The following is a 15,334-nucleotide window of genomic DNA, read 5'->3' as shown; positions in this document are numbered from 1 at the left end:
AAGAAAATAATAAATCATCATCATCATCATGCCTTGAATCCAGCCTTGGTGGTGTTCCTCAAAACCCGAAGTCCTTTCCTCCTCCTCCTCATTTTCAGTCTGTCCTTGCAAAACTTTTTAGTTCAGACAACTGCCATGCTTAGTGTCCGTGAGTCAGCTGTGGCTGTTGGAGGGGCCCATTGCAGAACCAGGAACACAACTCCAGAGCTGCAGGCTGCTAATGAGGTCTCATCTCCTCTGGAAGCTAACCCAAGCTACCTGCCACCTCATTGCCACCTGTGATATGGGAATGTTGAGAGCAGATCTTCTGGAAGTTGAAATAAATTATGCACGCCACTTAGAAACTAAAAATAGTACTCAATAAAATTGATTTTTTATACAGCTTTACAGTATTTCTTTTAAAAAATATTATTTGAGAGGTGAAGTTACAGGCAGAAGGAGGGTGAGATGGAGAGAAAGGTCTATCCACTGGTCCAACCCCCAAATGGCCACAACAGCCAGAGCTGCACTGATCCAAAGCTGGGAACTGGGAGTCAGGAGATTCTTCATGGTCTTCCCCACGGGTGCAGGGCCCAAGGGCTTGGGCCATCTTCCACTGCTTTTCCAGGCCATAGCAGAGAACTGGATCGGGAGTGGAGCAGCCGGGACTCGAACCAGCGCCCATATGGGATGCCGCACTGCAGGCTGAGGCTTTACCGGCTTCACCACAGTGCCAGGCCCTGTAATCCTCCTTACTTGTGCTATTTTCTGGATTGAGTAGTTGGGAGTAAAGGCTTTTGAGCACACAGATGAGGAGTGAGTGTGGCTTCCATCTTTTCCATCTGGTGAACTTGAGTGAGGTAGCTTCTCGCACAGCTAATTCAGTCCTCTAAGAATAGACACAGTGGGTTCAGCCTTGCAGGGTGTCATAAGGGTTATCGGAAACCACATATGCGAATATCTCTATAGAAATCCCACTCAACAAATGTGAACCTTCCTTCCCGTCCTGGTGTGTTCTCCCTCAACTTCTACTGACGTGGGACCCATTCAGTTTTCAAAGTATTTGTTTTAATTTTATCTGCAAGGCAGAGAGAGGGAGTCTAACAGAGACCACCATGCACTAGCTCACTTACTGCAGAGTGGGCCAAGCTGAAGCCAGGAGCCTGGAATTCACTCCTTGTCTCCTGGGTGGGTGGCGAGGACCTGCTTCCTCCCTAGAAGTGTGTTAGGAAAGCTTCACCGGAAGTGGAGGAGCCAGAACTGAAGCCAGGTATTCCAGTATGGCAACACCCTTATGCGTTTATTGGTATGTACATTTTCTTTTTTTAAAAAAAATTATTTACTTATTTGAAAGAGTTAGAAGAAAAGGCAGAGATAAAAAGAGGTCTTCTATCCGCTGGTTCACTCCCCAGTTGGCCACAACGGCAGGAGCCATGTCAATCCAAAGCCGGGAGCTTCCTCCAGGTCTACCCACGGGGGTGCAGGGGCCCAAGGACTTAGGTCGTCCTCCACTGCCTTCCCAGGCCACAGCAGAGAGCTGGATGGGAAGTGGAACAGCCAGTACTCGAACCGGCACCCATTTGTGATGCCGGCACTGCAGGCAGTGGTTTTACCTGCTATGCCGCAGCGCCAGCCCCTCTATTTTCTATCATAAAATGTTGGTGATGTTTTGGGGAAGGGATTTGCATCACATGCTTGTAGCATTTGCTGATCATAGAGAATGTTGCTGCGGTTGACTTCTGCAGCAGTTACTTGCTTTATTATGTATCTTATGATTTTACCGAAGACAAGCTTGTGGTTTTTCTGACAAGGAAGTAGTCCCTGGTGACTGAAATGGAACAGTATTTCCTTTGGGTAATGTCACTGACTCTAGCAGCACACAAAGGTTTCACCCGTCACTGTCACCACACTCTGATGCTCAGTGTGCAGGCTGCCGTTGGCGGGAACAGGAATCCTAGTGCATCTGTAGTGCAGTGAGGAGCGTGGTTTGTTGTTGGAGACACATCCAGGGCACAAGCCCATCGATGACAGGGCCTTCTGGATGGAATGCCAAGTGCACTTCATTAATCACAGACCCCTGACATGTGAGTCCCCCCTTCCAATCCTGTTCCATACCTAGTGAAAAGCAAGGAGGCCCTTGTGAGGCCCAGGGACAGCCGACTCCATTTGTAGTCCCAGAACAACAACACAAAAATGCATTACACCTGACCATTCTAGGCATTGTCAAGTACGCTGAGCACTGCTGCTCTCCAAAGCTTTTCTTATGCATTTGTCCAGAATTGGCAGTGTTTGCTTCCTCCTGGGAAAGAGTCAATCATCTAATCTCTGTAGCTTCGGAATCCTTCTCACCTCTGTTAAAATTACCTATGCATTTCTGACTTCTTGGAGATCCCAAGAACAGGGTCCTTTCCTGCAGTGTCCCCGTCAGTATTACTTGCAATCCTTACAGGTGCCAATGGAAGACAGCTTTTGGGATTCGCATTAAGAAAGAAGGAGAGGAGCCTTGGTTTGTTGTGAGATTAAAAGGGAGTCTCACAGAACAGGGAAGGGGTGCATCAGGGCCTGGGACGCACGCAGAAGCAGGCACTTGAGCACCGTAGGAAATCCAAGCTGCTTTTCTGCCTTCTGTTTCTCTCCTTGCAGAGCCTCTAATTGACTCGTTCTTTTTTCCCAATGCAAACTGACTCTTCCTGCTTCCCAGCCAACCCGGCCGCTGCCAAGAGCTCCCATCTCGCTGTGAAAGTGAGCAGTCCTGGGTAAGCGGGACTTCATTCTTTCCAAGCAAGGGAATCCGATTGGCCCAGATAGCATTAGGTGCTCGCTCCTAATCCAGTTGATCAGCGACTATTAGAGGTGCTGCTGGCTCCCAGAAGGCGGGAGGTAGTTGTCTCAGGACAAGCAGCCCTTCCCACTGCAGCTCCTGATGCGAGGTCTCAGAGACCCCTTAGTGGCTCAAGTGGTAGGAGAACACAACGGTCTGAATTTGTTTCTTTAACTTTATGTGAAGCCCTGTGTTCACAGGTTTAATCTGTTGGCGCTTCTGAAATGATCAAGTCTTCATCAGTGTGAAAAAGAAATCATCAGAAATGGCTGACATCCGCTTTGCTTAATTCAGGTGTTGCCAAAAAAGAGATCAGAAAACAGAGGTGTCGACTTGTTCTGCTCAAATCACAAAGCTACACTTGAAAATGATTTTTGTCAACAAATTTTAAAATTATATCTTAAATATCAACGGAAGCCTTTCTAGTCATCCAAATATTTGTCACCGTCCTATTTCCATGAAAATTTGAATTTTAAGTAGCCGTACATTTGGGACATCAGGTTTTTTTTTTTTTTTTTAATGAGGTTTTCTGTTTCCTTTTCTACAATTTTTTCCCCTCTGAGATCTACATGTGAAAAATGAAGGCCTTTGTCCGCATGTTAGTTCCTTTCTTCCTCTCAGTCTTTGGGTGCTGGTTGCCTCTGTGGTTAGGAAGACAGTGAAACATCATTTTGGTGAAGTTTCTTCTGGATTGTGTGGACACTGGGTTATGTAAGTTTAGGTGCAGGCTCCCAGACAGCTTCTGGCTGTGGAGACATTTTTGGATCAGAGCGTGCAGAGAAGATGGTAACTAAGCAACATGGTTCTGGCACAGTGGCTGAGGCTTCCGCAGTGCCCAGGGATCCTCTGACGGCCTCGTCTGCCTTTTGCTCCGGCACTACTTGGGAAGACGGGTAGGTTCCTTTGCCGAGCTGATCAGTAATCTCTGTGTGTTAAATTGATATTCAAATATTATGATTGTTGAAAATTAAACACATATGAATATAAATCTGGTAGTTTAATCTGGTTGTTAAAGATAAACTCCGTGAACATTTCTTCATAAAAGATACCCATTACAAATGTTCACATTGTCTACACGTGGTCATATGATCTACACATGTTCGTGTAATCTACACATGTTCACATGACCTGTTGAAATACAGATTTGACTCATGAATAAGCATGCATGCAGAATGTTACTGGTGACAGTTTTAGATACCTTGCAGTTAACAAATAACAATTTTGAGGCCTGGCCCCGAGATGCGATCAGCAGTGGGAAACATAGCTCAGTGCTTATGTGACATTTACGATGTGATTTGAGTAGCAGGTGATGGTATTTAAGTAACTGGGGTGTGTAAACAAAGCAGATGTATTCAGATTGAGGGGGTCTGTCTGTTCCAATACAGCTCTCGGGAGCTACGTGCGAATTGCACACACAAGTGATCAGCTCGGTTACTACTGCATAGTGAGTGTGGTCAGCCCTCACTGCACATCGAATCACCCAGGTCGTCTGAAGCTGCAGAGGCGGAGGCCGGCCTTGTCCTCTGGCTGAGTTGGTCCGGCTTAGAGTGCAGGTCACCCCTTTCTAATTCCATGCATGGGGGCCGTGTGTAGTCAGGGCTGTGGACTGCCATCCTGGACACAGAGCTCTGTGGGAGAGTTCCTGGAGGAAGGGCTCGGTACAAATGGCCGTGTGTGGGCTGTTCGAGCGCAGTCCGGGAGATGCACCTGCAGCTGTCAGGTCCTGGAACTCGCTCCTCTGCTCTCCAAAGGCCGTCTTGAATGCAAGGCAGATCTCACTGTGTAAATTCCCTGCCGGGTTCTCAGTGTTATTTTTATTCCCCATGATCTTCTCTAGCTAGGTAACTGGGCCAACAGCCTTTCTGAGAAGTGACCAGCAGGTTTCTTCCTAGTGTTGAGAAAGTAATACAAGCTCAGGTTGGAGCTTAAAGTTCAGGGGACAGAGTAGAGAAACAGTGGTAGATGACTGATGATTCAAGGCCTTGTTTTTTATAAAAATTACTAAAGATTAATAAAGGGACTGCCTTGGAATCTCTTCATCTTAAATAAGTTTTGAACTCTTGTTGGCAGCAGAAGTATGATACCAGGATGCATGGTCGATGGAATTTACCATAAAGAAATACAGGGTGTGTTTGAAGACATGGTTCCTTTCAAACATCATCCTTCTCTCCTACTGTTGCTGGCCCAGGGGCAATCACAGAATATCCGTAACGATTTTGAATTCTACAGAAAGAAAAGAATCTTGAATGCAAGCAGGATTAAGCCACAGACCTGAGTAAGCAATAAGCAGTGTTAAGAATACACCTTCTTATTTTTGGTTCGCTACGAAGACAATCCATAGCACCCATCCCATTTTCTATTCGTGATCATTATGGCCAGATTATATATTAAATGTAAAGCATCCTGTGCTTTCCTCATTCCAAGAGTAGCTGTTGAACTGCTAGTCTACAGCAGCAGAGAACAGTATGTCCAGTATCTAAAATCCATGCATGGCATTTAAATCAAAGGTCTAGGATGGGTTGTAGCCCATTTTGCATTAGCCTGTGTTGTCCTTAACTTGTTAAAATATTCCTATCTAGGCATGGTATTTGATATATAATAAATGAAATCTCAGGAAATTCTTGAAAATATGCTTTCAAATGAAGGATGGCACCGGAGTTTGATGTTAAAGAAGTCGGATTGACATGAGACCGGGTTCAGTAAGACTGATGCCATGATTGCACTTGGACGTCCGTTAGGCTGGAGTTGTGACGAAGGTGACATATTCTTCCTGTACCTTCTTTGGATGAAGTTTAATGACACATTCAAAGATTATTTTTATGAAAATTAGGTGTCTGGGGCTGGTGCTGTGGCCTAGAGGATAAAGACGCCACCTGCAGTGCCGGCATCCCATGTGGGCACCAGTTCATGTCCCGGCTGCTCCTCTTCTGATCCAGCTCCCTGCTACTGGCGTGGGAAAAGCAGAAGATAGATCAAGGGGTTGGGCCCCTGCTCCCACATAGATGACCAGAAGAAGCTCCTGGGTCCTGGTTTTGGCCTGGCCCACTCCTACCCATTGCAGCCATCTAGGGAAAGTGAACCAGGTGACGCAAGATCTCTCTCCTTGTCTCTCTCTGTCTCTGGATCTCAAGACTTTGAAATAAATAATAAAATCTCTCTCCCTTAAAAAAAAGAAAAGTTAGATGTGCATGGAAATAAGAATTACAACATAACTGCTGCTCTGTGCCGTTTTGTATAGAGCACATCGAATTATCCATGGAGTCTGAAACTGCTGAGGCGCAGGCCGGCCTTGTCCTCTGGCCGAGTTGGTCCAGCTTAGAGTACAGGTCACTCCTTTCTTTTTTTTTTTTTTTTTTTTTTTTTTTTTTTTTTTTTTGACAGGCAGAGTGGACAGTGAGAGAGAGAGAGACAGAGAGAAAGGTCTTCCTTTGCCGTTGGTTCACCCTCCAATGGCCGCCGCGGCTGGCGCGCTGCGGCCGGCGCACCGCGCTGATCCGATGGCAGGAGCCAGGAGCCAGGTGCTTTTCCTGATCTCCCATGGGGTGCAGGGCCCAAGCACCTGGGCCATCCTCCACTGCACTCCCTGGCCACAGCAGAGGGCTGGCCTGGAAGAGGGGCAACCGGGACAGAATCCGGCGCCCCGACCGGGACTAGAACCCGGTGTGCCGGCGCCGCTAGGCGGAGGATTAGCCTAGTGAGCCGCGGCGCCGGCCAGGTCACTCCTTTCTAATTCCACGCATGGGGGCCGTGTGTAGTCAGGCCTGTGGACTGCCATCCTAGACACAGTGCTCTCTGAGTACCTCGTTGAAATCAGGGGCAGAGTTCCTGGAAAAAAAGGCTCGGTACAAGTGGCTGTGTGTGGGCAGTCCTGGGAAAATTTGGAAAAGCCTAAAAAGTATAAGGAATGGCCCTGTATTTTAGTGAAAATAACTCACGGAGGTTTTTTTTGTGTCTCTGTGTTACTTCAGATGTATGTGTGTATATAAAGAAGTAGAGAGTATAGATGAGATTCAGTATCACTCACTGTGAGTAAACACCCACTATGGATATATCAGTATTTGAAGACTTGCTTCATAATGCCTATGAGTAATCAGTCACACTGTCAGTGCATTCTGACTTTTTAAAATGTTTGTTTGTTTGCTTGTTTGAAAGGCAGAGCTACAGCAGGAGGGAAAGCCAGGTGGGGGTGGGGGTGGGGTTTCTAAGTAGTGGTTGACTTGCTTAATGGCCACAGCAACCAGGTCTGGGCCAGGCCAGGAGCCAGGGACTGCATCCTGGTCTCCCACATGGGCGGCAGGGACTCGGGCACTGGGCCCACCTTCCCCTGGCTTCTCAGAAGCATCAGAAAAACACTGGAGTGGAAGCTGAGCAGCCCAGACTCCAGCTGGCGCTCTGATGCGGCTGCAGCTTAACCCACCGTAGAATGTGCCATCCCTCTAACTTTGTGAATATAACGTACAATTACAGAGTCCTGCTTCCTTGGGCTTGCTCTTCAGGTTTATGCTTTCTGATGGGTACAAAGTGTTTCACTGTACTGATATTCAGTCTTGTGATTCCGGCATTTGCAGTGATTCTAAGTTTTCGTCGTTATGAACGGTGTTCAACTGACGACTTCCATAACTACTTTTTAGGCTCTCGACTAAAGGAATTACCTCCTACATACATAAAATAGAATCATATAATGAACACTAATGAACAAAATACTGAGGTTTGAATATCATCACTATATCACTAATTGTGTTTTCACTGTCCCCACTGAACAGATCAAATCCCATATGCTACATATTTTCATTTAATATTTTAATTTTACTCAATATGTTTAATAAATTTAATTTTACTCACTACGTGTTTGAATGTATCTCTGATAAGAGTCTTTGAATTACAAAATCAGTCTCTTATTCAATAAAAGTAATAGTCTCTTAAAACCATCTAGTGCTTTATACTGCTATTTTTGAGTATAATTCCTTGTTTCAGGTAACTACAACAAAGCAAAATGGCTTGGTCAAGAGGCTGCATTTCGGGGTTGACTTTGGGTTCTCACTGGCAGGTGCCACTCCTGTCCCGGGTACATACTTTGACTATGACGATTCTTATTTTGCTGTGGAGGGGAGAAGACGACAGGGAAACGTGGACAGCTTGAACACCACATAGGACAGAAGGAAGACGAATAGGAAAGTAGAGGGAAGAGATTACATGAACCTTAAGAACCCAAGACTCTGACAGTTCTAACTGCGGACGTGACGGACACTGCTGAGTACGACCATTTACTGGGGGCATCTACTGAACACTGGGCCAAGGTGGCAGGGGTTGAAGCTGAGGCTCATGAGGTGGGGTAGATGGAGGGAGAGCCAGTGCCTTCTGCGATACCCTGCTTCAGCCCCCATTGCACACCTGTAGCCACAGCCTTGCAGGTGGGCGGTAGCTGCTGCTGGTGTCACCCAGGGGTGGGGAATGTCCTGCCCCTGGGCTGTAGAAGATTCTGGCCCTGCCAAGACAACCGTCCACAGGTGGGACTCACAATGAGTAAATCTTCAGCAGGCTAATTTTTAAGTTGATAATTTTGTATGGGCTGCACATTAGGTTAGAAACACTCAAGTGATCCTTTGCAAAAAAAACACTTCCCCACCCCATCTCACTTCCATCTCTGCTGACTGTGCACCTCCTGAGTTTCTCCATACTGCTACTCTTGGGCTGTTCAACATGCTTGGCTGCACGTGGCGAGGGAAAAACTGGGTTTCCATGGGTGGAGGGTAGTTAATGTATAACTGGAACTCGTAGGAAAACTGCACAACCTAAAGAAGAAGAAAGTGCATGCATTTCCTTGGCAACATTAGATGTAAATTGGCTTAGTCTTACTATTTTCAACATTAGACCATCTATGAGGTCGGCAGGACAATCTTCATTTCGTAGTTGAGGAAACGTCGGTGTGTCTCTAAGTGTTTACTGGAAAGAATGAAGAAAGAAAAAGCTTAAAAAATGTATAGTTCATTAAGACAAAACCAATAAAAATGAAGTGACTGGGCATGAATATTAATAATAATAATAATAGTTAAATAACAGCTGTCAGCAGAGCCAGGATCCACGCAAGTACATCCACCTGCAAAGCCAGATCTTGACTGACAAATATCCATCCGCATGCCGTGTGTTATTTCTCTTCTCACATTTTCTCTTCCTCTTCGGCCTCTCTTCTTCCCCCTGTGTATTTATGTGTTCTTTCAAGTAAGCGGACATTTGCAGTTTTGCCGACACTGGTTGGGTCACCTGCCCTCTGAACTGGGCGTTGCCATCATCCTCATGTTACAGATGGAGAAAGACTGCTTAGGATTGTCCCAAGGTCCCCTGACTAGCACATGGCAAAGCTAGCAGATACATCCTTGCGTTCCAGTTTCTGAGTCTTCTTTTACCCAGTCGCTGTCCATTTAATACGTGTCGTTTGTACGTGTATTTATGCCCCTCGAAGTATATTCATATGACATGAGCACCTTTCTCTTTCCATGCACTTTTTTTTTTTGACAGGCAGAGTGGACAGTGAGAGAGAGAGAAAGAGAGAAAGGTCTTCCTTTGCCGTTGGTTCACCCTCCAATGGCCGCCGCGGCCAGCGCGCTGCGGCCGGCGCACCGCGCTGATCCGATGGCAGGAGCCAGGTACTTCTCCTGGTCTCCCATGGGGTGCAGGGCCCAAGCACTTGGGCCATCCTCCACTGCACTCCCGGGCCACAGCAGAGAGCTGGCCTGGAAGAGGGGCAACCGGGACAGAATCTGGCGCCCCAACTGGGACTAGAACCCGGTGTGCCGGTGCTGGTGCTGCAAGGCGGAGGATTAGCCTAGTGAGCCGCGGCACCGGCCAAGTTACCATTTGTTCTTGAAAAGCTATTGTTTATAAATTATTTTAATTGTGGTCCTTTTCTCTATAAGTGATGGTCATTTGCCTTCATAATGATAGATGGGTTCTCTCTGTTTATGTCCTGTTCCTTCTCAAACTTTTTCAGCAGCTTTATCAAGGACATATTGCAGCAGCCTGCAGTGGTATTTCTTGGATCATTGGAGTTTGCACCTTACTCATGTTGGATCTCAGGATTGTCAGAAAAGAGATCCCAGCGGTAGAGAGCCGGTGTCTGCCCTGAGGAGCACATGCAGCTCACTCCCGGGCCGGGAGGCCATGGTGGGAGGTGGCAGGGGAGGTGTAGAAGGGCTGTGAGCTGTGGGGCTTGGGCTCCCAGAGCGCACAGCCTTTCCTCATCGCAGCAGGACTGAGACACGGACACCTGCTGCCTCCCCGCTCCACCACCAGAAATAGCCTGTTTTCTGGACGATCCTATGGTTGTGTTGCTCCTCTTTATAGTTAACCACCCACGTCTGCCTCATTAAACCATGGGGCTTAGTAATGCCCGGTTCTGGGCTTGACATAATCTAAGTGATACCGAACATTTCCTTGTCTGTCTTGCTTTCTCTTTGTTACAGTGAGTGGCTAGGATGGTGCGCGCGCATGTGTGTGTGTGTGTGTGTCCCATCAGGTGTCACGAACCCATGTGCTTCTGAACCCTTAGCCCATCCATCCTTAACTGGAAATGGGCAGCAAATGCCAGTAGCCTTCCCTTCATAGTCTGGGGTATGGGAAGTGTGGCTGCACACAGCCCCTTAGCCTGCCAGGAGGCTTCTCAGCTGCATGCTGGGAAAGCGGTACTCGGGCTACTGGTCACTTTCTGAGGCTGCCTGCAGCTCCGTTAGTATCTGTCAGCCCCTCTCTGCCCAGGCAGAGCAGCCAGTGTGTCCTCTGACCTCCTCTTGACACTCTGATAACTCTCCTTTTACACAGCACAGTGGCGTGAGCCTTTTCCCCTCTCATCCAGAAAGGTCACCTCCCAAACAAGCAGCCTGGGATGATTATGTCTGTTGATTCACACACTTGTGTCTCAGGCACAAGTTTCAAGGAGTGTTTGAGAGCAGCACCCCAGGTCAAAGAAGAAAGAACCAGGTGAGTGTAGTGATAACAACAACTCAGGCCCTAGCTGTGTCTCCTGTGTTGTTTGAAGTTTACTTTTAAGACTACAGCACGGTCACTCAACATATCCTCGATGGAGTGCTGGCCTCCAAATCACCCAGACAAGTGCACAAATGAAACATTTCTGTCCACAAAAGCAAGAGTTTCATATTAAGAACCCTGTCTGCTCCGTGTGAAAGAATAATCTTTCTTCTTCAGCATAACTCCGGTTCTGAGTCTAATTCCTGGAAAATGAAACCCATACTCTGGTCATTTGTTAATGAGGTGGATGTCCAGGTACTTTTCTTCTGAGCCTTAGCAGCAATGGGAAGAAATTTTCAGTTCACTATTAAATATGTACACATGGACACACCCAAGTATTTCTGCAAGTTCATGGAAAGTGGAATTTAAAAATAAGTCTACGTTTGGCACAGAAAAAAATGGAAACCCATGCATCATTTTTAATGCGCACTTTCTGTGAACTTCATGTTACAGTTGCACTCATACACATGTGTCATTAGGCTGGATTGATGGAGTTTTTTTAACTTTTTCATCGCTCCCTGATGCTCAGCTCCACGTTGGTGGTGGTTTTAGGTACTACAGTGAACACCTTGTTGTTGACTTAGATATGAGGGTCTCGGGCTGCAGGAACAGTGGTGATGGTGTGGTGAAGGCTTTGAAGCCCCGCAGAGCAGAAACTGCCTGTTGGCATAAGCCCAGCTGCCAGACTTGTTCAGGGCATCATCAAAACCTGGCTCCAGTAAGGTCTCTTCTGAAAGCTTGAGGATCTCATCGATGTTTTCTTCTTTATGAATGAAAATGAGTAGAGGGAACCTAAGAGTCTCCTAGGTTTGTTTTGTTTTGTTATTACTGTAGCTCTGATAAAGATGAATGAATTCATAGGTTCTGAAACAGATCTGACTGCTGAGCAGAGCTAAGTCAGCAGGAAGGAACCAAGTTGGATAATAACTGTTCCACCTCTGCTCCTGGTGCCTTGGGTTGTCTGGAACAAGCTCCGTATTTTGGAACTGGCTTTTTGCTCTAGCACTCGCACCTTGTAGCCGATTTTGTCATTTTGATGGATTGCCCCCTTTTCTATTGTCTGGGTCTCGCCAGGGAGGTTCACTGTAGCTCTGGAGCCTGCAACTCAGAACCCAGGGTTGGAGTCAGGCTGACTCAGGCCTGAATTCTCAGAGTCTTGGTTTCTGCCTTGAAGGTATGGCTGGGAGCCTTAAGGTCTCAGTAGGGGTGATGTGGCCCATTTTAGCAAAAGGTATATAAAGCATTTATTTTTTATTGTAACTCTTGATGTGACTTTTGTGGCTTTAAAATCAGCAGAAAAGTAGGAATAATTTAGATCATGTGGAAGTGAGTCCGTTTCTCCCACAGATCTTGACTTTCACCTTCTTGGGTTTCAAAGTCTTCCTAGTGCCGCAGTCAGGATGCCATGGGGAAGGCTTGGTCTTCGTTTTTATGGGTTGGTGAGGGGAAGCTCAGAAAGATTAGGTTTGAACGTGCTCATGTTTCCGTGGCCTGGGGAGGCTGTTAGGGCTGGGATTGGAGCTTTGCGCTGTGACACCGAGTCCTAGCTTTCTCGCCACTCTGATTCTCACAAGACCTCGTGGCCTCCATGGAATGTTGAGATGATCCAAAAGAGACAGATAGATCATTTGGGGCACCTGGACTGTCAGGTGTCTCCTCATCTGGACATCCTTGATGCATAGCGTTAAGCCTTATGTTGGTTCATTTTATAAGTGGCCTCTCCAAAAATCTTTATTCCTTTTATCCAGAGAGTCAGTTACAGGATGAGACCTCACTAAATGAGAGCGTTCCTAAAAAGACTTGCGAAGACCAGCAGCTTGGAAATGCAGACTGTGAGGTAATGAGGGACTGAGGAGATGTTGTTCCTTCTACGTCTCTGATTTCCCATCTGCAGAGAGGGAATAGAGATATTAGCTATCATGTAGGATATTGAAGTGAAAGTATGTATACCGCAGTATATGACCTGTAGTAAACCCTGAAATTGTCCATTATTATCTTTTTTTAAAGATATTTATTTATTTGAAAGTCAGAGTTACACAGAGAGAGGAAAGGCAGAAAGCAAGAGGGAGATCTTCCATCTGCTGGTTCACTCCCCAATTGGCTGTAATGGCTGGAGTTGCACCTATCCAAAGCCAGGAGCCAGAAGCTTCTTCCAGGTCTCCCACATGGGTGCAGGGGCCCAAGGACTTGGGTCATCTTCTACTGCTTTCCCTGGCCACAGCAGAGAGCTGGATCAGAAGTGGAGCAGCCAGGTCTCAAACTGGTGCCCATATAGGACGCCAACACTGCAGATGGTGGCTTTACCCACTACACCACAGTGCCAGCCCCCATTATTATCTTTTTAATAGAGATTTGTTATTTTTCTGAGAGAGAGAGAGACAGAGAGAGAACAGGAGAACTCCCATGCACTGGTTTACTTCCTAAATACCCCTGGTGGCCAGAGAGTTGAAGCTTGGAACCTGGAACTCAATCCGTGTTTCCTGCGTGGCTGACAGGGACCCAACTACCTGAAACATCACTTTCTGTCTCCCTGGAGCAATGTTAACAGGAAGCCAGAATCAGAGTGCAGCTGGGATTCAGAGCCAAGCACTGTGAGATGGGAAGCACACACCCCAGGTATCATCCCAGCAACTTCGAGGCCAGATGCCTCCCCCTGTCCTCTGTTAGCTTTTTGGTGATGTTGTTACAGACAAGATTTCTGGTCTAGCTCTCTGGAGATTCAAAGTGTGCCGTGATAGTTCACATACAGCTTTTGTTGGAAAGGAAATAGCATTTGTAGGCCACACATCTGCCTGGAAGATGGAACTGGACATTTATCCATAGGTCTCCAATAGAACATCTTGTCAAGTTTTTTTTCCTTCATTATTTTGATTGACATAAAAAAGCATCGAGTGTGCTGATCCCCAAAACTCAACAGTGCTATTTTTATTTTTTGATTTGCTATGATTATCCCCCAAACAGTGACCTCCTCATTTAACTCGTTTTAGGGTTCGATGCTTACTTCACATCCCGCACGCTTGAGAACAACAGAAGAAACGTGTGGTTTGCTGAGTACTGGGAGGAAAACTTCAACTGCAAGTTGACGATCAGTGGGTCCAAAAAGGAAGACACGGACCGCAAGTGCACAGGTAACGGCATTCTCGCTGTCCTTCTCCCGTGGCTTCGCGTGGCCAGCACTGAAGTGTCTGTATAGCCGACAGCAGGAAGCGTGGCTGGAGACAAATTGAAGGAGTAGACTGAATTTTACTGGATTGTTGAGGGGAAGTGGAACAGGAACATAAGTGGAAGGGACAAGAGAAATACAGATGAATACAGATGAGAACGCAGTCTTGTCTTCCTTCTATATTGCAGCAGCTGACATTGTCACTGACCCTTTGAAGTCACGAGAGATCATGTTGCTTTGGACATTTTATCAATAAATACTAGTCAGTGCTTCATCCAGAAGTAGGAAGTCACTTCCGAATAGAAAGAAAAATCTCTGACAAACTCCATACCCTGACCAGCTTTAACTGTTAGTATGGGTTTATAATAACAAGAGTTCCTAATGATTTTCATGACGTCTGAGTTCACAGATCATCTGTTGTTTTAAATAGACTTCAAAGTATTCACGGCTTCTCCTTTGCAAGCTTGCATGAATGTTCCAAATCAAAAACCCGTGTTGAGCAGTCGTGAGGAAAAGCGTACACAGGGGTCCCTTCACTTACAACTGTTTGTTGAACCGCTGATTGCTGGAACCACTGTACTTAGCACTGGTGTTCTGATGCAGAACGCCAGGTGTGGATGCTGTTCCCGTGCTCACGGCTGTCTGCTGGGGGAGATGTGACCTTGTTTCAGTCATCTCTCTCTGAACACACAAGTGTATGTGTGTTCTGGGCATTCTAAGAGCACACACCATAACAATTTCACGCATGTCGAAATCCATTGTCTCAGAAGACATTCTTGATGACATGATGGTTGAGCTGGTATCTCGAGGAGGAGTGGGCACTGGCTGGTCAGAGAAGAAGTCTGGATTGCAGGCTTTGGGGTGGAAGCCTGCCGCAGGGCTCTTGGCAGAATTATTGTACCTCTGAGGATGTCACAACACGAAAATGCAGTGGGCACATAGCAAACAAGTGGGGATGCTTTAGCTAAGACCCCTCGAGTGCCTTCAGCAAATTGACGCTCCTGTGGGAGCCCTGTTATCATGCCTGCATTTAGTTTATCTTTGCTGTAGGACGCTTCGGTATCGATTATCTGGGAACTGCAGCTAGTCAACAAGCAGATACCGATCAGGTAGAATGTATAGAGTCGGTGCTACCAAGAACACCGTAAAGGCTGTAGGAAGCTTCTGTGTGCTCTTCTCACTCAAGGAGTTTTCTGTGACAAAGGAGATTAAAGACGAGAGCAAAGAACAAATCAAAGTAGATAAAGTAATCAATATGATGCAAATATGGAGCTTTAACTTGGCGCCGTACAATAGTGGGTTAGCCATTATCCAGTCCATGTCGCATCACAAGAAAGCGCTTTCAGAAA

General features: G+C 46.6%; 1 protein-coding gene across 5 annotated transcripts in view; it reads left to right on the top strand.

Annotated features, from left to right (window-relative positions):
- Positions 1-15,334, top strand: part of GRM7 (glutamate metabotropic receptor 7) — an 826,769-nt gene that overhangs the window by 496,877 nt on the left and 314,558 nt on the right. For all 5 annotated transcript variants that reach the window (XR_007913802.2, XM_008273589.4, XM_002720620.5 and 2 more), the window contains exon 5: positions 13,810-13,950. Coding sequence is in view for 4 of the 5 variants with exons in the window: in XM_008273589.4 (XP_008271811.3) it covers positions 13,810-13,950 (141 nt within the window). In the remaining variant the exon portion in view is untranslated. The remainder of the gene's footprint in view (positions 1-13,809; positions 13,951-15,334) is intronic.

The sequence above is a fragment of the Oryctolagus cuniculus genome, chromosome 10 (assembly GCF_964237555.1).
Source record: "Oryctolagus cuniculus chromosome 10, mOryCun1.1, whole genome shotgun sequence".
NCBI lineage: Eukaryota > Metazoa > Chordata > Mammalia > Lagomorpha > Leporidae > Oryctolagus > Oryctolagus cuniculus.
The sequence above is the reverse complement of the archived record's forward strand: the minus strand, read 5'-3'. Positions and strand labels throughout refer to the sequence as shown.